Here is a 25,053-nt window from a genome sequence, read left to right on the forward strand (position 1 = left end):
AGGGTGAATGAAGTTAGCCCCTCAAAAAAAATTTTTTTTCCTGTTTTCTACTTATTTTCTATTAATTCGTTTGTTCATCATTTGTTCTTGATTGTTCACTGTTAATAATTGTTTGTTCCCCATTTATTTATTTTAAAAAAAATATTAAAAATATATCTAAAAGTTAGCCCCTCGATTGCAATTTTTAATATTTTTTCGTCCTTAATTACTCGTAAATATTCATTTTCGATTGTTCTTATATAAAATACGTTTGTTCTCTTTCGAAATTACTCATTTTTTGTTTAATTAATTGTATTAGTTGAATAAATGTATACAAAATATGTGTACTGCGCATGCCATAAGTGTATAATCTATGGCGCATGCGTCAACTATAATGCCTAAACTTTCTACGCGGTTTTAATCGTGAAAAAAAAACAATTATAAATCCTGAAGGATCAATTAATTGGTATACAGTTTAATTAAAAAAATTAAAAAATAAATAAATAAAATAATGTGCATTCGCGTAAAGTTAGCCCAAATACATTTTTTCCATCCTCCTATATACCTATCGCTATGAAGGTATAAAAAAGATAGGTTAAGAGTTCACATAGGTAATATAAACAAATAAGTAAATATGTTCATTATTTATCTTTCAAGAGATAATGTAGGTATACATTATAATAACATTTTGACACAGTCGAAATTATATTCCTAACATTAGTAAAATAACATTTTAATTTTTTTTTTATAGGTTATGTATTGAAATTGTTGGAAAATTATTTCATGTTTTAGCTGGAAAACTACATGGAGAATTATATGCAATACAAGATAATGAGCTCCATCAAATGAATTCGAATGAAACCAAACTGTTTACCATCCAAATTCGATTGTCGGGCAGATAGAAAACGAAAATTCACTCATAGTGAACCTCGGCCTGCATTTGTGAAACGGCAAAGACTCACTATTATCAAGGAAATTGAAGAGACGACTAAAAACGAGATGTGTCGTATTATTATACCTTTGCCATCTTGTAGTCAAGGTAGGTGTAACTGTCAATAATTAGTTACACTCACAGATCTCCTAATCAAATAACAATATCAGAAAAAATGAGAATAGTTAGTTAGTGGAAGTAGCCAAAATGGGCAAGTGGATCTCAGTTCCTATTACATAAGGTACTAAGAAGTTTGTGAAAATGAAAATTTATCACAGTGTAATATCACTTACTTACTTTAACAGTGAAGGAAAACATTGTGATGAAACCTGCACACCTAAATGTTCTTAGGATTTTCTTAGGTGTGTAATCCACCAACCAGCACTAGGCCAGCGTGGTGGACTAAGGTCTAAAAACCCTCTCAATGGTAGTGAAGGCCAGTGTCCAGCAAGGGGATATATTATATGGGCTGATGATGATGACTAGGAAGTTAAATACTACTACTACTACTACGACAGTACACATATAATCCTATATATTTACAAACTATACGTTTGTTGGAAATTGCTAACATTATTTCATATTTCCAGATGTCCAGCCACTTGAAAATAGGTGTAGTAATGACAAAGCTATCCAAGTAGCTCCAGCACAGGAACACAAAGGCAAGGCAAGTGTGTATTGCCACATCACCCCTTAATATATCTGAAGCAAGTATAAGTAAACAATCAGAACCAGCAAAAAAAAAACTGTTGTTCCTGAGGACAAATTTGACAGTGATGAGTCAAATGCACCAGCAACAGAAGGATCAACTGTTGACTATGAGTTATCTCTCTATATCTCCACTCCATCAAAGACTTGTGCACTTCAGACTATAGCTCTCAAGAAGACTAAAAAGTTGAAAAAATGAATGTGTTAACAACTTTATCTAAAGTGAAAAATAAACAACGTTTATATATTGGTCTTCCACAAGAATTATGTTTCATAATAGGCTTGATTGAGAAACATACAAATGTTTCTGAACAAAATATTATATTATGTCTGATGAGAATAACATTAAATAGAACATTCTCTCAATTGGCTGATGATTTCGATTTATCTGTAAGTCAAGCAAGCAATATATTTTTCAACAAACTCCCAGAAATTGCAAATGTAATATCACCCCTTGTTAGACTATAAAAAAAACAATACAATAAATATATATGCAGGAAGGATAATTGATGTCAACTTGGTGGAAAATAGAAAGTTTTTAGATAGTTTGCCACCTACAAAACTCTTTTTAAATAAGTAATCCTTACTTATAAATAGGAAGTTTTGTAAGTATTTTCACTCTTCATTCAAAAACTACTGAACAGATTTTAATAAGACTTTTATGCTGGTCTTCTATGGCTAGCAACTCATTATTATTTTGATTCTGTTTTCCACAAATGTGCTAAATATGGGCTTATATATATGAAAAGGAATAAATATTAATGTTATGTAACCTTTGTACCTGTATGTTAAGAAGAATTTTTAATAAAACATAATTTAAATTGAAATATTATTTTTATTAAATCACATTCACTTTGTACACATCAATATTTTGTACTCCCTAAAAGGAAAATAGGTATAAAGTTTTTTTTAAATATTTAACATTACATTTTTGTGTAAGATTAGAAAATGGTTATTCTTCCAAAAAGAAACTACATTATCTAACAACTGTGCAACTTACTCGGAATCAAAATCAATACCTACTAATTATAGTGACCTGATTAGTTTTTTCAAAGTTGCTGGATGCTACACAAAAGTAGCAAGTTTTACTTTTAGCACAATACATATGCATTTGAACTTGTGCATAATATCTTTCTTTAATTTTTTTTTGCCTTTTTATTTATGGAAACATAGCATTACTCACTTGCTTGTTTGTAGATCTATCAAAAAAACATAATTTATGTTTTTTTTAGCACAGTGGGCAATACCCTATTATTCATATTAATTATATACGGCGCGGCGATGCGAAAATTCATTACTTAATTATTTAAGAATGATAGGCATAATATAATATTTTAATTCGCGATCTGTTTATAATTTTTAATATATGATTTAAAAATAAGTTATCTTTAATATTTTTAATTTTGTGATTTATGGGGTGGTCACAGTCATTATTATAAAAATAGAAATTTTGAGGAAATATAAATGTTTAATACAAATTATTTTGATAATCGAAATAAATTCATATCAATCCAAATTCATATTTGAACTATGAAAATTGTATGGTATGTAAACAGAAATATATTTTATAATTATAATGACTATTTATTCCATGCAGTATCTGTGCAAGCTTCTCTAACCGACACTGCAACTAGAATAAAGTCTAATAAAGAATAAGAATAAACTTTTCTTCGAAGCTCAATTCTACAAGGGTATTCAATCAGATAGCTATCTATCTGTCGTTCCTGTATGAAATTTTGGTATGTCGAAATCTTGGATAAATCCAGCAAAGCTAAATAAAGTATTTACCTAAAAAATATGTTTATGCTTAAAGTCACGTGTTTATGTTATTCGAAAGTATTAAGCTCCAAGCAGCATTTAGCTCCAACTAAATTCATTAAGAACCAATTTTTCAATCGATGATTAAAACAACATTAATACTGAGAATGAATATTTATTTATAAAATACACATATGTTTTGACCACGAATTTTGCACGATAATTTAAATTAATATTCATTAATATTAATTTAAATAAATATGAATTAATCTTCTTCTTCTATAACCCATAGTCAACAGTTGATCCTTCTGTTGCTGGTGCATTTGACTCATCACTGTCAAATTTGTCCTCAGGAACAACAGTTTTTTTTTTTGCTGGTTCTGATTGTTTACTTATACTTGCTTCAGATATATTAAGGGGTGATGTGGCAATACACACTTGCCTTGCCTTTGTGTTCCTGTGCTGGAGCTACTTGGATAGCTTTGTCATTACTACACCTATTTTCAAGTGGCTGGACATCTGGAAATATGAAATAATGTTAGCAATTTCCAACAAACGTATAGTTTGTAAATATATAGGATTATATGTGTACTGTCGTAGTAGTAGTAGTAGTATTTAACTTCCTAGTCATCATCATCAGCCCATATAATATATCCCCTTGCTGGACACTGGCCTTCACTACCATTGAGAGGGTTTTTAGGCCTTAGTCCACCACGCTGGCCTAGTGCTGGTTGGTGGATTACACACCTAAGAAAATCCTAAGAACATTTAGGTGTGCAGGTTTCATCACAATGTTTTCCTTCACTGTTAAAGTAAGTAAGTGATATTACACTGTGATAAATTTTCATTTTCACAAACTTCCTAGTACCTTATGTAATAGGAACTGAGATCCACTTGCCCATTTTGGCTACTTCCACTAACTAACTAACTATTCTCATTTTTTCTGATATTGTTATTTGATTAGGAGATCTGTGAGTGTAACTAATTATTGACAGTTACACCTACCTTGACTACAAGATGGCAAAGGTATAATAATACGACACATCTCATTTTTAGTCGTCTCTTCAATTTCCTTGATAATAGTGAGTCTTTGCCGTTTCACAAATGCAGGCCGAGGTTCACTATGAGTGAATTTTCGTTTTCTATCTGCCCGACAATCGAATTTGGATGGTAAACAGTTTGGTTTCATTCGAATTCATTTGATGGAGCTCATTATCTTGTATTGCATATAATTCTCCATGTAGTTTTCCAGCTAAAACATGAAATAATTTTCCAACAATTTCAATACATAACCTATAAAAAAATTATTAAAATGTTATTTTACTAATGTTAGGAATATAATTTCGACTGTGTCAAAATGTTATTATAATGTATACCTACATTATCTCTTGAAAGATAAATAATGAACATATTTACTTATTTGTTTATATTACCTATGTGAACTCTTAACCTATCTTTTTTATACCTTCATAGCGATAGGTATATAGGAGGATGGAAAAAATGTATTTGGGCTAACTTTACGCGAATGCACATTATTTTATTTATTTATTTTTTAATTTTTTTAATTAAACTGTATACCAATTAATTGATCCTTCAGGATTTATAATTGTTTTTTTTCCACGATTAAAACCGCGTAGAAAGTTTAGGCATTATAGTTGACGCTGACGCATGCGCCATAGATTATACACTTATGGCATGCGCAGTACACATATTTTGTATACATTTATTCAACTAATACAATTAATTAAACAAAAAATGAGTAATTTCGAAAGAGAACAAACGTATTTTATATAAGAACAATCGAAAATGAATATTTACGAGTAATTAAGGACGAAAAAATATTAAAAATTGCAATCGAGGGGCTAACTTTTAGATATATTTTTAATATTTTTTTTAAAATAAATAAATGGGGAACAAACAATTATTAACAGTAAACAATCAAGAACAAATGATGAACAAACGAATTAATAGAAAATAAGTAGAAAAAAGGAAAAAAAAATTTTTTTGAGGGGCTAACTTCATTCACCTGAAGTTCCAAGTAATGTGAATTATTTTGTAAATATAATGCTTGTACACCTGTGAGTTTCGAGTGTTTCTTAATCGTTTAGAGTCTGTTAAAATGCATAATTATTATAGATACTCATCTGTTTTTTTTGGCGGGAACGTGAGGAGTGAAGTTCATTTCATTCCAATTGGTTTTCATTTCATTTCATGCCATGTTTCATATTAATCAACTTCATTTCATTCAAGTATTCATATACTATTTCATATATAAAAAATATATAAAAGATTAGGCTGTATGGTATGATACCTTTGCCTTTCCAGTTAGAAAATTAAAACTACTACTGAATTTGCTTGTTTTGTTTGAAACTTGTAAAACATAACCTACTGCTCCTACTAGTTACGGTATTAAATTTAAGACCCCACCTGTATTTTTTTATAAAATGAGTAACAAGATTACTAGCGATTCAGATGAAGAGAAGAAACCAGTTTTAATAAAGAACGCTACAGACTTACAACGGCTTAAGCTTGAAAAATTGATGAAAAACCCTGTAAGTAAAATAATAAACAAAAACCACAGCTTCAGTAAAATTGACAACGTACCGATATAAATTGTAAAAATTCTAAAAGCTATTTGTTTTTCCAATTGATAGGATAAACCAGTTGTTATACCAGATCCTCCTAAATCGAAGAATTTACCACCGCCTCCCGACTTCGTACGAAATGTAATGGGTTCGAGTGCTGGTGCTGGTTCTGGAGAGTTCCATGTTTACAGACATTTAAGGCGAAAAGAATATGCTAGACAGAGATTCATTCAAGAAAAGAGCGAAAAGGTAGAACTTAAAAAAAATAGTTATTACTTTATGTTAATGTATATAGTCATCTAAACATTCAATAGATTTGACGACCGTCCCTTGTGAAGGAATTAAGTGGCGGTTTTGGTTGCAGAAGACTTGGGCAACTTCTGGATTTTGCTTATTGCAAGGCGGCCAGCAGATTTCTTGAAAGACCTAGAGTGATGCTTGTAACATCACACACCTCTCACCTCACCTCACCCCACATCTGTTTATCCATTGTGTTTTATAGGTGTTTTTGAATATTTTTTTGTAACCAAGTGTGATCAATGTTATTGCCAAACTATTGTCAAGAGGCTACCGCAACCATAACCATTACAGTGTGAATGCCGCCACTGACCCCTACAATTAAAGTTGACACCTCAATTGTATTGTAATACTTCAAACACATAAAACGTATATGTACGGCAGAAATATGAAGGTTGGTGGTACCTATCTGTGCAACTTTATAATACACCACCACTGCTTTTACTAAGTTTTTAATTTATTTTTGATATTTAGTAATACACATTCAATAAGCTTAGGCTTATTTTGTAGTATTGTAATGATAAATATTTATGTTTTTTTTTGTTTCATATCTTTTTCCTATAATTAGTCAGTCTGTAAACTTTGTTATATTTATTCAAATTATTTTATTGTAATTGCCTACTTGTTAGTGGTGGTAGTTGTTATTAATTAATATCAGCAATGCTAGGGGCACAGCTAACCCTCCGCCTACCATTGAGCTCATTGAGAAAACATCATTTGAAAAGCAACATGTTATAGTATCAGGGAACATTATGGAGGGAAGTTCATACTTCAGTACTTAATCAAGTTAAAATTGTTCAAGGAAAAACTGGACGAGGAGTATCACAAAAAAATAGAAGATAACAGAAGAGCAGCAGAAGAACGCACTGCTAAGAAACGGGCAAAGAGATTGAAGAAAAAGCGAAATGCAAAAATTAAAGAGAAAAGAAACAAAACAGAAAACAAGGAAGCTGCTTCATCACAATCTGATGTAAGCAGTGACAATGACAATGAAAGTAATGGAAACATCCAGGATTGTGATGGAACTGATAAGCAGAAGAATGAGGATATAGGTTCATCAAAATTTGAACATAATAGTAGAAATAAGTCTGAGAACATTGAACAAAAAAGCAGTGAGGATATTTAACTTTTACTTTGGAATAGACAAAATATCAAGATTAATCTAGGTGATGTAAATAGTTATGCAAGATGAAATTATAAATAAATACAAAATTCCTTTAGACATGTTTTATTAAAGACTGATATGGAATAATTCATACAAATAATATATGCAATAAAAAATAAAAAGTGAACTGACACATCTAAGAATTATTTTAGGAATTTCATTTTTTATCTGAGTAATATAAAAATAACATTTAGATTCCATCAGATAACCATTTCATGAAATAAAATTTATTTTTATATATGAAATAAAACAAAATACAGTTATATTTTTTAAGATAGTTCGTTATGCACTATACTTAAAATATTTAAAATGGTGCAATATAACCATCATAACTAAGTTCGTTTACAAAAAAGTATGGAGGCATTACTGGGGATGCAATTGTATAGGTATCATGATTATAAGCCATTCGGCCCCAAGTAGATTCTCTGTCTTCACGGATCTTTCTTTGTTTACACCAAGGTATAATTGTGAACCTGAATGTAGTAATTTGAAATTAATATCGAAAATAAAATTCATACTAAATTGTTGGAAACAACACTGAGCTCAATAGTTTTTCATTTCCATGGCAATAAAACAATGTTCCAATCCTTATTTCCTTTTGATGTAGAATGTAAGATCACCTTGACTAAATTGGGCAAGTTGTCTATTTTCTTCATTAAGGTAATTTAATAAGACATCACGTGTTAAAATTCACTTTAGTATTTATGGGCTACTTGCAACCGCTTAAAAAAGGTAGGTGGTAAGTTCATTTGCCTATCTACTGCAAACAATGCTTTGGGTATATGCGTCATAAAACTGGCCCGACATTATATACAGAAATATATTATCTAAATATATGCTTACCCAATTAAGATTATTGTTAATGCAACAAAAACTGCAGTTAAAATGAGTGTTTGCCAAAATTCAAGCATATTAAATTATTTAGGAATATCTTCAGTTGCAATTAAGAATAGCTATTTAACAAAAATGATAACTACCCTCCAATTAGAAACTATCGTTTATTACCATTTTGAAAATGTAGTCTGGAAAGCGCAATATACCTAATTTAACGTTTAGAAATTAGATTTCCTTAACATCAAACTCAATTAATATTTGCAATGTGGAAATAATCATTTTGCAATTAATTATTATTTTGTACTGTAGTAGTCTACGTCATTACGGATTCTCCCGATCCATTAACGGTGCTTTTAGGTACCTCAAGCACCGGTCACCGTCCTCACCGAACCCGTCGCGTCGCTGGCGACGACGGGCTCGATGAGTAAACTAACCCATAGACACAGCCCAATGAGTTTCTCGCCGGATCTTCTCAGTGGGTCGCGTTTCCGATCCGGTGGTAGATACTGCGAAGCACTGCCCTTGCTAGGGCCAGTGCTAGCAACACTCCCGGTTTGAGCCCCGTGAGCTCACCTAAACTTTAAGGAGAAGCTGAATAGCCCCTCAGGGCTATCAGCATAGGTAGGAATAAAAAAACTAGTCACAGGCAGCAGACGGGTACTTTATTTAAAAAAAAAGTGAACTTATTTGTGATAACGAAAGATAATGTAATCCTATCAATTTCTGATAGTATTTGTATTTGGTTCGATATTTCGATCCCATACAAGAGAGGGCCGTTCAGATTTAAAAAAAACGTCTGGTTATTTTTGTGTTGTCATTGTAGGCAAACAAGTTCGGCCCGCCTGTGTAAGGCCATCGTCACTGATGGACAGTCGTCCACGGCGATTCTGATAGAATAAAATACACTACGCTCCAGAGTCGAGCATTATTTTGTACAGCATGCTTACTAGGAATGTTCCGAAGAATTAAGATGAATCCGTTAACGTTTTGCATTGCATCCAATTGCACCACGCCACTAGCTGTGCTCATCCAAACCATCTGAATAACAGCATTAACCGACAGTTTGTTTTGAGCGCATTCAACTCTTTAATTAATCTGTAAGCGAACGCAGTGACATGTTCTTCAAATGGAGATTCCTCTGTGGTAAGTAGGGGCTTGGCTATGCCGCTGGCATTGTTAAAGATCAGGAGTGATGGTAGTAGCCACACACCATCGAGTGGGCCGTAGGACTGTATTAAAAAAAAACGACACTTAAAATCAGTTTTTTTATTTATTGCGTAATACAGAGAAATAAGTAAATTACAACTAAGGTACATTTTTATTGAACAGAGGCCATGACGCTATCCTCGTTTTTCTTGAGAATCACGAATCCCTCCATTATCGGCGAGAGTGGTATGTACTCGTCAGTCGCCAGTTCTGCTCGCTCGCCGAAGGACAGCAGCACCGGCGTCGTGTGAGTGTGGGAACCGGCTATTGTCTTCGGTGTACCGGCTTTTCCGATAACATCCACAGCCTAAGGAATATATTTATTTATATATTTTTTAATACGCTTTTATTAGCTTCAAACGTATGTATGTTTGTAACGGAATCTTTGAACATGATTTTAACCACCTTCAAAACGCCGGATTAACTCGAAATTTGGTATACTTATTAAGGACCGATGACAATTTAATATTTAAAAATAAAGAAAAATAAAAAAAAATATTGAATTTCAACTAAAAAATGAAAAAAAAAAAGTTTAAAAAACTAAAAAATACGCTTTTATAGAAAATCCAACTAAAAAGTGAAAATAAATTTTAATAATAATTTATTTATTTATTAAATTAATTTTATTAAATTAATAATTTATTAAATTTTAATTTTAATTAATTGGGATGGTTTTCAGGATATTATCAAAATAACCCTTCTACTCATATCTGTTCATCAAATATTTATAACTATGCACCATGCAAATGCCATGCACCGCACGCTTTTTTTACAATAAAATATTTTTTTCTTACACTATTTTTAATTCAAATGTATTAAAATTTATTATAAATTTTTTAGTTGGATTTTTAGTTGGAAACTATTATTTATTTATAATATGTAAGTATATATATAGCAGACGGGCAGGTAAGTCTTAAACGTAACCGTCGCCCATGCCGTCGAGAATGCATTTTTTTTTTTTGTAGCACATGGCTCACCTTATGGTAAGTAGTTACCGTTGTCCATGGACTTCAGTAATGACAGGAGCAGAGCCAAGCTGCTGCTTACCGTTAATCATTTAATCGGATTTAATCCTATAAATCGGGTGTTTTCAATAAACAGGTAAAATGAAAATAATCTCGACATTACCTGTCCCACACGCACGCTGACGTTCAAGGGCTGAAGATTTTCGTCGAGGGTGACCAGCCAGCGGGGTTGCATCGCAGTCGCCAATACGTACAGCAAGTAGTGGGATTTGCCGAGGATTACTGAAAATAAAACGCGTAAGCACACATAGTACTATATAGTGCATTATGTCATCATTATTATTATTTTGATATGTTTTGAACGGTATGTAATTAAATTTGACTATTGGGACAGATATGTAATTGAAACATGAACAGCTGCACGATCAGTGAGCGTATTTGATGTATGACGCGCGGTACTTGTGGTAGGACCTCTTGTGAGTCCGCACGGGTAGGTACCACCACTCCACCTATTTCGGCCGTGAAGCAGTAATGCGTTTCGGTTTAAAGGGTGGGGCAGCCGTTATAACTATACAGAGACCTTAGAATTTATATCTCAAGGTGGGTAGCGCATGTACGTTGTAGATGTCTATGGGCTCCAGTAACTTAACACTTACTAACTTAACGGCTCCAGTAACCTGTGCGCGATTGAAGGACACGTGCCTGCAATCTAATACTAGTTTGGAAAGGGAATTAGCGCAACAAACCCGTGCGTGTTTCAAGGGAGCACTGTCTCCTATTGTACACGGGAAAGGAAATACGCCACCAGGTGGGCTGTGAGCTCGTTTATTCACCGAAGCAATAAAAAATAATGTGTTCTATCTCATTCTCTCGCCGGCTGGATCCTATACATTTATGTCTTTGTGTCTCTATGGACTTATTTTTTCGTTTCGTTTCATTTCGTTTCATCAAGTTTGAAATCATAACTATTCTAAAGAAGTTTCACTTCAAATATAACTAACTGGTCTTGCAGTCGAGGAAGGCGGTGAGCACGACGAGCAGGCCGGCGAGCGCGGGCTGGTTGAGCAGGCGCCGGTCCGCGTGCGCGGGACACAGGGTCACCGTGCCCTTGCCGGCGTGACACAGCCCCTGCGCCAGCCGCACCATGAACAGGTGCACCGGAGACTTGCCGTGGTACAGCGCCAGCGCACGCAGCATCGTCGCCAGTCTGCGATCACACAATGCACATATAAACAAACGCATGACCATTACGTGGCTGAAATGGTTGGGATAGGAAGCTGCACACGAGATGGTACGGACATGTGATGAGACGAAATGGAAATGATGATGATCTAATGAAATACGTACTCAACAAATTTCACGATTTACTTCCACGGTGAAGGAATAACATCGTGTAATAAAAATCAAACCCGCAAAATTACAATTTGCATAATTACTGGTGGCAGGACCTCTTGTGAGTCCGCGCGGGTAGGTACCACCACCCTGCCTATTTCTACGGTGAAGCACTAATGCGTTTCGGTTTGAAGGGTGGGGCAGCCATTGTAACTATACTTGAGACCTTAGAACTTATATCTCAAGGTGGGTGGAGCATTTATGTTGTGGATGTCTATACCTACCCGTGCGGACTCACAAGAGGTCCTACCACCAGTGACGATGAGTAAACTGCACATACTAAAACAATGCGTATACTATGCATAGAAATGGTATAGGTTACCTTGCGTTGTTAGTGCCGGCGCCCACGAGTCCCATGGCGAATATGGCGTTGTAAGCGACGTCGTTATCAGAATCGTGGGAGTATTTATTGAGCACGTCGATGACGGAGAGCTGCGGGTTGGACACGGAGCACAGGGCGATGGCGAGCGGCACGGCGCGCCGCACTGCCGGCTCCCCGTACCTACCCTGCGTTACGATACTTTTGTTTAATGTCTGTTTGGGGAGGCTTAACGACGGAAGGGAAGATCTTTCCCCGAGCTGGTGATATTGGCTCGGTAGACCGAAGGTCCAAATGTTGTTGTTCGGAACTTGTATATATGCAAGGTTATATTGAAAATGTCGTAAGCGAGATTCAGGCATCTGTCAAATAAGTTGCGTTGTAATGATGGCTACTCGCCATATCTGCCGTCTAACCGCACGCAATGAATAGAGTGGATGAGTATTATCGTTATGAATAAACACGTAAATTAACCCACAAACACAACCCACTGAGTTTCTCGCCGGATCTTCTCAGTGGGTCGCGTTTCCGATCCGGTGGTAGATTCTGTGAAGCACTGCTCTTGCTAGGGTCAGTGTTAGCAACAACGTCAGGTTTGAGCCCAGTGAGCTCAATTACTCGCCCGGTGACGCTGATATGGTTTCTCAAGACAATCATCAGCTTAGGTAGGAAAAATAAAAGTTATGAATCAGGCACTCTCAAACAACAGCGTAATTAAACACAACATATTTCCATGAGGGCGACAAAAAATCGTAGTAGTGACCACATAAAACTTTGAAGGGATTATTTAGGCGTTTATCACAGTCGAATGTATCCAGGTTTCATTGTATTAATACAAATCTTTAAGAGTCTTCTTATACGTTAGTTCTTTTTGAAGGTGGCGGTAGTTCTTTTTAACGTTCAACAAGTATGTATAAGCCGCGCCAACAAAGGAACGAATCTAAAATGGCGGCAGCGATCATGCGCTCTCACTCTAAGCTATTGCTGTCTTTAGTCGCACACGGCGCGTACTGCATGCAAAAAAATATCACTTCTGACTGGTAAATAATATGGCCTCTCACAAACGAGGAAAAGTTCTTCACAGTGACGCACGCGTGCATAACGTTATTAAATACTTTGAAGAGGAAAAGAATCTCGAGAAATTAAAGAAAAGAAATTCTCATTAGTTTTCTCATGTTTGTTTACAATAAACAACTTTTTCTTTCTATCTCTCTTTTTATTTGTTGACCCTACCATCTGTCAGTGCAGGTACATAGACGCCATTTTCGATGCGTTTCTTTATTGGCGCGGCTTATACTTTCATTTATGTTGAATAAAAAAAAAAAAAATTGATTTGATTTGATTTGAGCTTCGTACCAGTTGTCCGAAGATGCGGGTGCACATTTCGGCGCCCGTTTCCTCGGCCAATGCGATGACCGCGACGCCAAGGGTCGCCACGGCTTGCACCGAGGACAGCTCCTTGTTGGCTTCCTTTTCCTTATCCTTTTCCTTGTTTTTGCTGTCTTTTGATGATTTACCTGCGTATAGGTAACATAATATAGGTGCCTGTCAGCGACGCACTCCACCAAGCTACGAAACGGGATCGACGGAGACAGCTGGTTGACGGAATCGGACTGAGTCACGATCCTCAGCAGTGAGGGACCGATCGAAGAGAGAGAGAGGTAACATAAAATTTAAACAATCAATTCAACTGCATTGGATTGATCACTATCTTAAGTTTTTTTTTTATTGCTTATATGGGTGGACAAGCTCACAACCCACCTGGTGTTAAGTGGTTACTGGAGCCCATAGACATCTACGACGTAAATGCGCCACCCACCTTGACGTTTAAGTATTCCTAACGTATGATAACTTTACAGTATAAGTATATCTGTTCTAGAATCACATCGAAACGTTAATGATGATTTATTTACCTTTGGATTTGTCGTCCTTTGAACTGCTCGGAGTTGCTGTAGTTTCTTTTGCGTCCTTCTTGTCTTGTTTCTTAAAAGCTGTGTCTTCAGTTGACGATTGTTCATTCTGAAACAAATTTTCATATACTAATTCTAATAAACTTGATCTGGGTATTATAGTCGTATAAATCTATCGCATGCCTACTTTTATACATGATACCCTGTTTAGAAGTGATAAATGTTCCAAGATAGTTCTGCAGCCTCGCGTGTTAAAATGGTACAATCTTACGTAAAAGCTGCATTTTTTACGGCTTCGATTTGAATAGTCAATAGTAAGCTCGCTTCATTCTTACAAAAAATAAAATAATTAGATATAATCGGAGTAATTGAATAAAGAACAGAAATACAATGATTAATGATATAATTATACAAATAAATTGGTAGACAAGTCTGCAGCGAAGTTCCAAACGCCAGTTAAATTTGCAATGCAATAATCGAATTGCATCAAAGATTTTAACTGTAAATTGATGTAAAAACTTGCATTGCATCTGCTTGTAGCCTATAGAATCAATTGCAGTTCATTATTGAGAAAATAAGAATAATTTTAACTGACTCTGTGGTATAGTAGTAATCCTGATTATTATGGTGGGTGGGTTCTATTCCCACATTTGTGAGATGAACAAGTTTGTTTGCTGTTTGTATAGTTTTTTTCTTCTTTATTGCCCTTCTATGCATACGGCCCAACTGATGGTTAGTGGTTACCGTCGCCCATAGACTTCAGAAATGCCAGCGGCAGAAGCAAGCCACTGTCTACCGTTATTATGTACCTATACATATATGTATATATCAGTCTCTGGTTCTCATATTACTGTGACCGTGTGTAGCATGTCCTCGGTTATTATTACTGTTACGCCGCTAAGAGTAACGCCATCTATCGCCGAATAGCCGAACGAATATAGAAGGATCAGTAACACCTAGAACGCTCGAGAAGTACAACGCCATCTATTGTCAGATAACGGAAACACACATCGAAGGTACTCGGCTTGTGAGGAATGTTCTCGACGTTTCTAGGGATGTCCTATCGACTATAAAAGCGTTGCAGAAATGATACGCAGTCAATGAGTAAAGAAGTGAATTGAGAATTTTAAAGTGTTAGTGAAGTGCTTAGCGAATAAATGATTTCTATCTTTCTCTTTCATTCTTTCAGTGTTTTAAGTGTTCTAAGTGCTACACAGTTTTTTTTAATTGCCGTATAGGCAGACGGGCGTACGGCCCACCTGATGGTGAGTGGTTACCGTCGCTCATAGACGTCAGCAATGCCACGGGCAGAGCCAAGCCGCTGCCTACCGTTCAAGTTGTACTTTGGTGGAGCATTTATTTATCCCGAACCCCAGCGCGTGTAACATTACTAACATCGGTTTCGTAGTGCTTGGAGCAGATGTGCAGCATCTGTTGCACCACGAGCACGTCCCCGGTGCCGGCGTACGCGCACATGGACAGCGTGGTCTGGCAGAGCGACTGCTGCGGCTCCGGAAGTACTTCCAACGCGGCCATCGTCGCCTCCGTGCGCTCCTTGCAGCCTGCGAACAAACATCACTGTTGAGTTCGTGCTCGCACTGAGGCCGAACCAAAGGCTAACTTCATAGTAAGTGAAGTAGTATTCCTTACTTTCGGACCGAATGGTAAACAGTCGACGTCGCCCAAAACACGTCATTTCGGATTTTAGGTACCTCAAGCACCGGTCGTCGTTCCCGTCGAACCCGTCACTAGCGGCGAAGGGCTCGGCGAGTAAACTAACCCATAGACACAGCCCACTGAGTTTCTCGTCGAATCTTCTCAGTGAGTCGCGTTTCCGATCCGGTGGTAGATTCTACGAAGCACGACTCTTGCTAGGGCCAGTGTTAGCAGCTTCGACAGGTTTGGGCCCCGTGAGCTCACCTACTACGCTGATATAGCCTCTCAAGCTTAAGTAGGAAAAAAAACCTCACTCTCAGCTCACCCGGTGAGTAAGTTATATTATAGTTGTATTTTTTATTTAGTTTGTTACTTTACAACATTTATATGTTCACTTTGGATAACACTACTTTGGGTGAATTTTAGTAATTCTATTTAATATAACATCTACAATTATACTATGAATAATTGTTTTTAAAACTTTTTGGGCTTTGCATATACATGCTGCTATTCTGAAGTCGATACAATTCTCTGATGTCATAAATGTATAGCATGTTACGATTTTGAAAGCAGTAACGCAACTCACCTAAGAAACACAGCCCGAGTCCCAAATGCAGGAACCTGGCGTAAGTAGACGAGTGCAAATCCTTGTTATCGTCAATCAATCGCTGAATGATTGCACAAGACACCTGTCAACAACACAGAATATTATATTTTTGTCTTTTCCACTTTTGAAAGATTATTAAAATTTATATTATAAGACTTCCAGTCCAGACTTTCATTATTTTTGTAATAAACTAGGTTTATTTATTTATTATATTAATAGCTATATTTTAGCGTATTTAAATAAAGATTTTATATTTTTTTTGCCTAGATGGGTGGACGAAGTCACAGCCGACCTGGTGTTAAGTGGTTACTGAAGCCCATAGACATCTACAACGTAAACGCACCATCCATCTTGAGATATAAGTTCTAAGGTCTCAGTATAGTTACAACGACTGCCGCACCCTTCAAACCGAAACGCATTACTGCTTCACGGTAGAAATAGGCGGGGTGGTGGTACCTACCCGTGCGGACTCACAAGAGGTTCTACCACCAGTAATCATGTTTTAATTTAGATTAGCAACATTGTTATTTATGTAATACGTCCATGATACATACATCGCCATTGCACGATCCAACGGCGATGAGCCCGCAGGAGATGGCGGCGAGTGCGCAGATCTCGGCCGGGGCGGTCGTGTCGTTGAGCACGGGAAGCAAGTGGGACAGCACATCTTCTCGTTGTGTTCCCGCATATGCAATACCTAGACCTGTTTACAATATTACGGTAATAAATATAAACAATTTAATAGACAGTTTGCATTACTTTGACTCTTAGGCATACAAGTTGTCCAAATTCTTAAGTTCATAAATGAATATATATGCGAACCAAAGTAAGAATTGTAATGTAATACGCAAGCTTATCTTGAAAATGTCGCAAGCGAGATTGAGGCATCTGTCAAATATCTTGTGTTCTCTGATGGTTATCGCCACAGTAAATATTGGATATGCATTGACAGAATTTATTTTACTTAAATTATACAAATGTAATATCCTACAAAAAAATAATCGTCAGCATACCCAAAACACTTCCGATCCTGAGATTGGAACTGGAATGCAGAACATAATCGGAGAGCAGAGCTAAGGCTGGATCACACTCGTTCCTGACACCGCAGTTCACGAGACCTAAAGCCAGTAGGGCACCAGCCTTGATGTGCTCGTCGGCGGTATACAGGTATTTGTCGATAGGCGTTAGACCACCGTCTACATCCCACAAGTGAATCATACCAAGGGACGCGGCCGCTGAGAGCATACCTATAAAATAGAATTAAATATAAAACGAATATAACATTTTTATCCTGATGTAATTAATATACAGTAGAAAGGTTCAGTACTTCTTATAGTTCTTTAATTCTTGAAAATCATAGAGTAATAGTCATGATACCGGTAATAATACCGGTAACTTATTTTCTATATATGCCCAAACATTACCTCTTATGCTTCTTTTTTTTATTTTATTTTTATTGCTTAGATGTGTGGACGAGCTCACAGCCCACCTGGTGTTAGGTGGTTACTGGAGCCCATAGACATCTACAACGTAAATGCGCCACCCACCTTGAGATACAAGTTCTAAGGTCTCAGTATAGTTACAACGCCTGCCCCACTCTTCAAACCGAAACGCATTACTGCTTCACGACAGAAATAGACAGGGCGGTGGTGCCCACCCGCGCGGACTCACAAGAGGTCCTACCACCAGTAATTACGCAAATTATAATTTTGCGGGTTTCACTTTTATTACACGATGTTATTCCTTCACCGTGGAAGTCAATCGTGAACATTTGTTGAGTACGTATTTCATTAGAAAAATTGGTACCCGCCTGCGGGATTCGAACACTGGTGCATCGCGCTCAACGCGAATGCACCGGACGTCTTATCCGTTAGACCACGACGACTTCAACATACAACAACTTCTTATACATATATTTAGCTATAATAAACCAACGATTTTTCCATCAACCAGTCTGGTTATTAAACTGTAAATTTAGGACTATTCAATACTTTCCTGCTCATTTTTGTAATTATACATCTTTATGCCTTCAATCAAGAATTCATTGGACATACATTATATTTTTTATAGTTATTATACCGTATTGAAACAAAGTGGCTTAGTAATAATTATGAGCAATTGTTGGCTATAAAAATCTATTAACATACAGCAGACACCCACGGCGGGAGTTAAAGAACTATCCTACCTTCTTTGTCTGAGCCCCTCCCAGAACCGACCCAGAAAGTTAGGAAGTGCGACCAGATACAGACCCACCCAGGTCACTGATATGACATAATGTTATGAGGTGAACAAAATCTAAATTCATAGTGCTAGCATATTAATTACAATATGAATGCAAGAAAAACAAACCATGATCCTTATTTTTGTACATCCATTTGTTCCCATCATCGGTTGTGACAAGTTTGTCTCGGCCAAACCCGGCATTCACAAAGGCGTTCACAAATGTAGCTGACAGGTTCTGTCTAGCAGAGTCTACAGGATGTTCAGTCAGTAAAGATGGACGAAGAGCTGATCCGGCCGACTCTAACCATGTTTTATAAACTTCTTCTGGAGTTTTCGGTTCCATAATATCAAGCTAAATAAAATGACATTTAATTACAAACTTATAGAATACACTGAAAGCAATGTTCATAATTTTCAAAAAATTACAGTACCAAAAAAATTATGTGGAAATCAGAACTAGAATTACCTCTCTTGCCAGACTTAGAAAATGATCATTGATATGAGCGTTCAGTAGAATTGTGCGCAGATCTTCGTCATCCACTTCTAATGGTATGTATTGACGTGCAAGTAAGTAGCACAGTTGCTTTTTTATTAAACTGAAAAAAAAATCATACATTAGAAAATATACCTTTATAATAATTGTTAATACTAATTTTTTATCACACGTTCTAATAAATTTTTGGTGACACAATTGAAATAAGACACTTACTAAAGCTGTGTGTGTATTTTGTATAAAGTTAAATATCATTATCATCATACCTAAATTAATATGTAAATTATTATTCCTCTAAGCATTTCTAAGTAACTTACGGATCATTACAGGCATTGAACACTTCTTCACATTTAGCTTTCTCATGAAGTTGCATAGCTACAAGCATTGCTCTTGGGTACTCTCCAAAACGAAGGTATGTATCTAAGACACCTTGTAGTATTTGTGTTGACTCAGGCTCAACAACATAACTTGCACATCTGAGAATTATTAATCAAAGGATAGTAATAATATCTATAATTAAAAAAATATATATTTGCAATTGTAAAACTCAATCCAATTAATTTAATTTAACTCATTTAGTTGTTATTAAGAAAATTATAAAAAAAATTAGCAAATTGTTAATTTCTTGTAATTTTAAAGGTAAAGAAAGAAAAAACAATCTTTCCTCCAAATAAAATAAAACATTTACCCAATAAGATAAAGACAGACTCTTGGGTAGTTGCTCTGGTCCATATGTTGGGTCAGCAGATCAAGTCTATCAATTTCCATTAACAGATCACAAGCCTGGATCTCAGCTGAGTGTTTCATGTCAAATGTGATAACATCACGTACTAGTGGCAAAAGTGAATCCATGTTTTCTATATTCCATTCTTCAGCAATTTCACCTTCCAATTGCCTATGTAATAATTTTTTTTTATTACATTTCAAGTCAAGTCAAGTGTAAACACAATAATTTGTTCATTTATTTTATTCAAATTTTATACTTGCCTAACATATTCATGTCCCCAATCACCTACATTTGACAATGTTCCCAGAAGACAATACTTCAAACACTCTCTCTTTTCTGCAACTTCCTAAATAAGTGTAAATCATTTTGTTGTAGTTTAGTGTGTTTTACAATTTGATTGTCATTATACTAATGAAATACATAAAAAATTGAGCTATATTTCATTTAAATTTGTATCAATATAAGCAGAAAGTAATGACATGCAACCAGTTGATATAATTTTTTTGGATTCCTTACCAGAGTACCGCTTACGCCCATCGCTAAGACAGAGATAACATCAGCACAGAATTTTTTTGTTTTTTCATCTGTAATTTTTTCATATACTTGTTTCAATGCTGGATAATGTTCCCTTAGGAATTTTAGAGGTTTAGGTACAGAAGTCATAGATGTTGTTGACGTCCGAATGAGATTACTTAGCATTTGTAATGCTGGAAAATATAAATCGACTTCATTGCCCTGGAAAAAAAATATTGAGATGTGATTTGTTATAGTAAAGGTTATGATGACTTGATGAATAAAAAAAAGCTAGTTTCAATACACACCAAAAGCTTATCGACTAGCATATTCAATTCCTCCTGTAGGCGTTTGTCTTCCTCGGACTAAAAATATAATTCAAATTAGAAGAAAGCACTATTAACATTTCATTTTATTGATTTCAATTTTTATCGGAAGAACTCACAAGATCATCATTTGGAGCCACTGCGGGCTCAGCTTTTTCCTTCTTTGGCTCTTCAGTTTTATTTTTCACAGTCATTTTATTAACTTATCGTTTCCTTTTTATCGAATAGAATAAATCACTTTACCGACTGTATGTATTAGTAATAATAAAACAGAAGTGCAAATTTGACAAGTCACTATTACAAAGGGTTATCGTATTTAAAAGAGCATTTTCTACCATACGGAACTTTTAATTTTGTAAAACCTACTATAACTCTACCATCTCCGACAAAGGAACTGAATAACATTGAAGGTATTATAATGATTTTATTCCAATAGATCATATAAAAATATTCGAATTTGTTAGTAAGTGAAATAAATCTTTCTGCACTTACTGTATGACTGCTGCGCAGTTGGAACAAAAGATACAATCTTCGAGGACAATATTTTTTTCTCCCGAGGAAGTGAAAACAATGTATTCAAGGAAAGTAATCCGACTTATAGTGGATTTTGGTCTGCACAAAAATGTCTAACACAATGGGGTAATCATTATAGATCTATGAGGGTCGCATTAGACTGTATGTTTATAGTCTTGAAGTTGTCGTGGCCTAAAGGATAAGACGTCCGGTGCATTCGTGTTGAGCGATGCCCCAGTGTTCGAATTCCAGGCGGAACCAATTTTTCAAATGAAATACGTACTTAACAAATGTTCACGATTGACTTCCACGGTGAAGGAATAACATCATGAGAAATTGATGTAAAAACAGTCCTGTCAAAACTTGTAAACACGCTGACGTGTACCAAGCCCTATAAATACGGCCGTGCTGTCTAGCGCTGATTCTACCCGATGATATGTAGGCGAAGTAAAATGTCCCTTAGAAATAAGGTGACACTCTACAAAACTTGCATACGCCCCGTCATGACCTATGCAAGTGTAGTGTTCGCTCACGCGGCCCGCACTCACTTAAAGTCATTCAAAATTATTCAATCCCGTTTTTGCAGGATAGCCGTCGGAGCCCCGTGGTTCGTCAGGAACATCGACCTCCACGACGACCTGGACCTGGAGTCCATCAGTAAGTATCTACAGTCGGCATCAATGCGCCATTTTGATAAAGCGGCACGACACGAGAACCTATCATCGCGTCCGCCGGTAATTACATAGCCGATCCTTCGGACCAAATGGTAAACAATCGACGGCGCCCAAAACACGTCATCTCGGATTCTGCCGATCCACTACCGGTGCTTTTCGGTACCCCAAGCACCGGTCATCGTTCTCATCGAATCCGTCGCTTGCGACGAAGGGCTCGGCGAGTAAATTAACTCACCCAATCTTCTCAGTGGGTCGCGTTTCCGATCCGGTGGTAGATTCTGCGAAGCACGACTTTTGCTAGGGTTCTTGCTAGGACTCTTGTTAGCAACATCGTCAGGCTTGAGCCCCGTGAGCTCACCTACTAGTCCGGCGACGCTGACATGGTATCTATAGAAGTATAGACCATCAGCTTAGATAGGAAAAAAAAAGTAAGCGGTGGGAACTTATGATACTCGAATATCCAATATTAGTGATTTTGTACGTTTTTCTACACGCACAAGCACTATCATAAAAAAATATATGCTTACATCTGAAAGAGAGGAGGCAGGTAAAATGATACATCACCTTTAACGTTCCTGACAAAACCAAATAAAAATACCTATTCTATAATTACATGTTGGAGCTATTCTTTTTGATAAGTTTTGTGTAGGTATTCATATCAGTTTTCTGGAGGGAACGCGGTGCTTGAAATCGTGTGAATTATTTAATATTTTTAATTTAGTGTTTCTTCTGGCTTAATCGTGTAATGATGCCAACTTTTACCCTTTAGACACAATATTTTGTTTTACTTCATCTTATTTCGCTTAATTCCATTTTAGGTACTTATTTTTTATTTTTTTATTTATTGCTTAGATGGGTGGACGAGCTCACAGCCCACCTGGTGTTAAGTGGTTACTGAAGCCCATAGACATCCACAACGTAAATGCGCCACCCACCTTGAGATACAAGTTCTAAGGTCTCAAGTATAGTTACAACGGCTGCCCCACCCTTCAAACCGAAACGCAATACTGCTTCACGGCAGAAATAGGCAGGGTGATTGTACCCACCCGCGCGGACTCACAAGAGGTCCTACCACCAGTAATTACGCAAATTATAATTTTGCGGGTTTTATTTTTATTACACGATGTTATTCCTTCACCGTGGATGTCAATCGTGAACATTTGTTGAGTACGTATTTCATTAGAAAAATTGGTACCCGCCTGCGGGATTCGAACACCGGTGCATCGCTTCAACACGAATGCACCGGACGTCTTATCCGTTAGGCCACGGCGACTACTATTTCATTCAAATTCATTCCAATTCTTTACTTTTTCAGATAAATTGAGAAAAAAACTGCATTTCATTTTATATACATAATAACAATAATACTATTGAGAAGAATAATTAATAAAGTCAACGCTTAAACAATGGTATTAGAAAAAGACAATTGTTATGTTACGGTGGTAGGGTATATTAGGTATATGTATAATTTTTAAGGAACATTGTGAGCAACGCACGATTTATTTAATAATACAATATACATTGTAAAAGAAATATCGGTTTCAAATTCCGAGGCTGGTTTTGAGATCCATGAAGTCCTAGTGATGACAATGGCCTTTAATACCGAGTGGGCTGCGAGATAGTCTACCGATCTACGAATACAATAATTATGTGTACATGGTCATCTAGTGATGAATAGAAAAGGGTTTTACACTCGCTCTATATAAAATAGAATACAATGGGATATATAATATAGAAGAAATAAGGCAAAAACCTGGATCAGTATACCCTATTTGGTTTAATATCAGCGCCTCCGAAGACTTTGTCTTTTATTTCTAAACTGGTGGCGTTCGATGGACCAACTGCGGCTTTCACCTTTATACAATTATCGAGTCATCAACGTTAATTGGAGTAGTTATCTTACTCCCGCAACTCAACGTAAATCATCAATAACGACTGTGCCACCGTAAGCCCGTATCATAGCCCCAACAGGTCTATTACAGCCGACTCACTCTGCATCTTAGTCCTACGGCACGTACCCTTGGTGCCTCCTGACGGCGATTGGAAATTATGATCGGATTATTAACGTGGGTTACCCAAATTCGGCCGGCACTATAATAAACCGGTTCTACATGTGGATTGGTCCTGGCACTGATATTCAAGCATATAGCATCACAATATTCAGGCTCAGTCTCAACTCAATGATGATTTCGAGCAGCGCTGGCACTTGCAAGTTAATTTAGGCATGGACACCGCTAATTAGGAGGAATATTAAGATTGTACCAAATTTACGGCCACTAGGACGACCTACGGTCTCGGAGAGGGTAATATAGCGGTAGATTTCATAGAATAGAAGCACAGAAAAGTCAAGATAGCTGGCGGATGTAGAAATTACGAATAACAACATTCGGTCCCAGAGATAGTGGGCCGGAGATGTGCAAAATCGCCTTCCAAAATTATCTGCCCAGCGTCGAAGTCATGACGCTCGACAGTAGTAAGTCTGGTTCTATATGAGCAAAAACAACGTAAAACTGCCCCTCCCAGATGCTACAGTTTATGTACATTGATGAGATTATTATTTTTCGGGCTGGGTACGGAAGCGCATACAAGTGGTTTCTGGGCGTAGGGGCCGCGCGGGGTTTGTGGGTCTTGACTTGTAGATATTCGGGGCGAACAGTTTTTAGGGCCCTACTTAAAAACGACTCTCTTTGTACTCTCTCACCAGACATCCGATCTCCGTGGGTGGGTTCCCGCGGTCAACACTGCAACCAAACTCGCGACGCCATCCCGAGAACATCCAACCGACGATCGTCGAGGTGATCGAATCGTCTCATTCTCCTGACGCTAGCGCGCTAGAATGACAGTAGCGTGCGGCGAAGCCTTGACCCTCTCAAGTCGCCCAGTGAATGTTCACTGACGTTGACTCAACTCATAATAAGTTGTGATCGCAGCAAATTTACAAAAATTCCCAACAAATCTATGATCATTTTATAACATACTAAACAACGACCACAAACATTTTCTTGACGTTTCTTATAAAACTACCGTCTTGTATAGTAGGCGCTAATTAGATACTGCTGGAAGATCATAAAAATGTTGGAGAAGTTTTTCTATGAAACATTTATGTGAATAGAGTTACCTACTCTAATCCAAACAAGTCAAATGTAGTAATATATTCGTCCCCTGTTTCCACATTTAAACTGCAGACAGAAATATACATTATTCACTGAATTATTTCCATTTTAAAAAGAGGTCTTCAAATGGCTTAGCAGAATAAAATAAAATCTCGTTTA

The 25,053-nt window shown here is 36.6% G+C and overlaps 2 protein-coding genes and 3 long non-coding RNA genes across 9 annotated transcripts; 2 read left to right on the forward strand and 3 right to left on the reverse strand.

Annotated features, from left to right (window-relative positions):
- The first annotated feature begins 96 nt into the window (after positions 1 to 96).
- Positions 97 to 3,195, forward strand: LOC134199272 (uncharacterized). 2 transcript variants are annotated; one of them, XR_009973699.1, is made up of 3 exons: positions 97 to 590; positions 731 to 1,018; positions 1,501 to 3,195. It is a non-coding gene; the product is annotated as an uncharacterized LOC134199272 (long non-coding RNA). The 2 variants fall into 2 exon arrangements; XR_009973698.1 differs by having other exon boundaries at positions 772 to 1,018.
- Positions 3,196 to 3,535: 340 nt separating this feature from the next.
- Positions 3,536 to 5,580, reverse strand: LOC134199271 (uncharacterized). Of its 4 annotated transcripts, none has more exons than XR_009973696.1 (3): positions 4,810 to 5,055; positions 4,382 to 4,628; positions 3,536 to 3,895 (listed from the first exon to the last, which is right to left on the reverse strand). It is a non-coding gene; the product is annotated as an uncharacterized LOC134199271 (long non-coding RNA). The 4 variants fall into 4 exon arrangements; XR_009973697.1 differs by having other exon boundaries at positions 4,955 to 5,028; XR_009973695.1 differs by having other exon boundaries at positions 4,382 to 4,669; positions 4,810 to 4,995.
- A 124-nt stretch (positions 5,581 to 5,704) lies between these two features.
- On the forward strand, positions 5,705 to 7,970 carry LOC101746733 (PRKR-interacting protein 1 homolog). The gene is made up of 3 exons (XM_004932148.4): positions 5,705 to 5,928; positions 6,031 to 6,210; positions 7,061 to 7,970. Exons 1-3 carry the CDS (start codon positions 5,821 to 5,823, stop codon positions 7,382 to 7,384), a joined length of 612 nt encoding a protein of 203 aa, XP_004932205.1. The 5' UTR covers positions 5,705 to 5,820; the 3' UTR covers positions 7,385 to 7,970.
- Positions 7,471 to 8,767, reverse strand: LOC105842448 (uncharacterized). Its single transcript, XR_001140082.3, has 2 exons — positions 8,267 to 8,767; positions 7,471 to 7,896 (listed from the first exon to the last, which is right to left on the reverse strand). It is a non-coding gene; the product is annotated as an uncharacterized LOC105842448 (long non-coding RNA).
- A 741-nt stretch (positions 8,768 to 9,508) lies between these two features.
- Positions 9,509 to 20,918, reverse strand: LOC101736337 (26S proteasome non-ATPase regulatory subunit 2). Its single transcript, XM_004932160.5, has 18 exons — positions 20,714 to 20,918; positions 20,577 to 20,633; positions 20,272 to 20,490; positions 20,016 to 20,101; positions 19,717 to 19,923; positions 19,346 to 19,504; positions 19,002 to 19,131; positions 18,662 to 18,887; positions 17,326 to 17,559; positions 16,867 to 17,015; positions 16,292 to 16,394; positions 15,445 to 15,611; positions 14,053 to 14,158; positions 13,496 to 13,656; positions 12,143 to 12,327; positions 11,430 to 11,635; positions 10,592 to 10,710; positions 9,509 to 9,770 (listed from the first exon to the last, which is right to left on the reverse strand). The coding sequence occupies exons 1-18, from the start codon at positions 20,786 to 20,788 to the stop codon at positions 9,576 to 9,578; spliced, it is 2,784 nt and encodes a 927-aa protein (XP_004932217.1). The 5' UTR covers positions 20,789 to 20,918; the 3' UTR covers positions 9,509 to 9,575.
- Between the last annotated feature and the right edge of the window lie 4,135 nt (positions 20,919 to 25,053).

This window comes from Bombyx mori, chromosome 8, assembly GCF_030269925.1.
Source record: "Bombyx mori chromosome 8, ASM3026992v2".
NCBI classification, from domain to species: Eukaryota; Metazoa; Arthropoda; class Insecta; order Lepidoptera; family Bombycidae; genus Bombyx; species Bombyx mori.

Coding starts and splice junctions, on each gene's coding strand:
- LOC101736337 (XM_004932160.5), bottom strand. CDS start 20,788: ATGACTGTGAAAAATAAAACTGAAGAGCCAAAGAAGGAAAAAGCTGAG. Junction 17,560..18,661: donor GTACAAAAATAAGGATCATG/GTTTGTTTTTCT, acceptor TCTATTTTATAG/GTATGCTCTCAGCGGCCGCG. Junction 9,771..10,591: donor TCAGCGTGCGTGTGGGACAG/GTAATGTCGAGA, acceptor TATATTCCTTAG/GCTGTGGATGTTATCGGAAA.
- LOC101746733 (XM_004932148.4), top strand. CDS start 5,821: ATGAGTAACAAGATTACTAGCGATTCAGATGAAGAGAAGAAACCAGTT. Junction 5,929..6,030: donor AAAAATTGATGAAAAACCCT/GTAAGTAAAATA, acceptor TCCAATTGATAG/GATAAACCAGTTGTTATACC. Junction 6,211..7,060: donor TTCAAGAAAAGAGCGAAAAG/GTAGAACTTAAA, acceptor AAATTGTTCAAG/GAAAAACTGGACGAGGAGTA.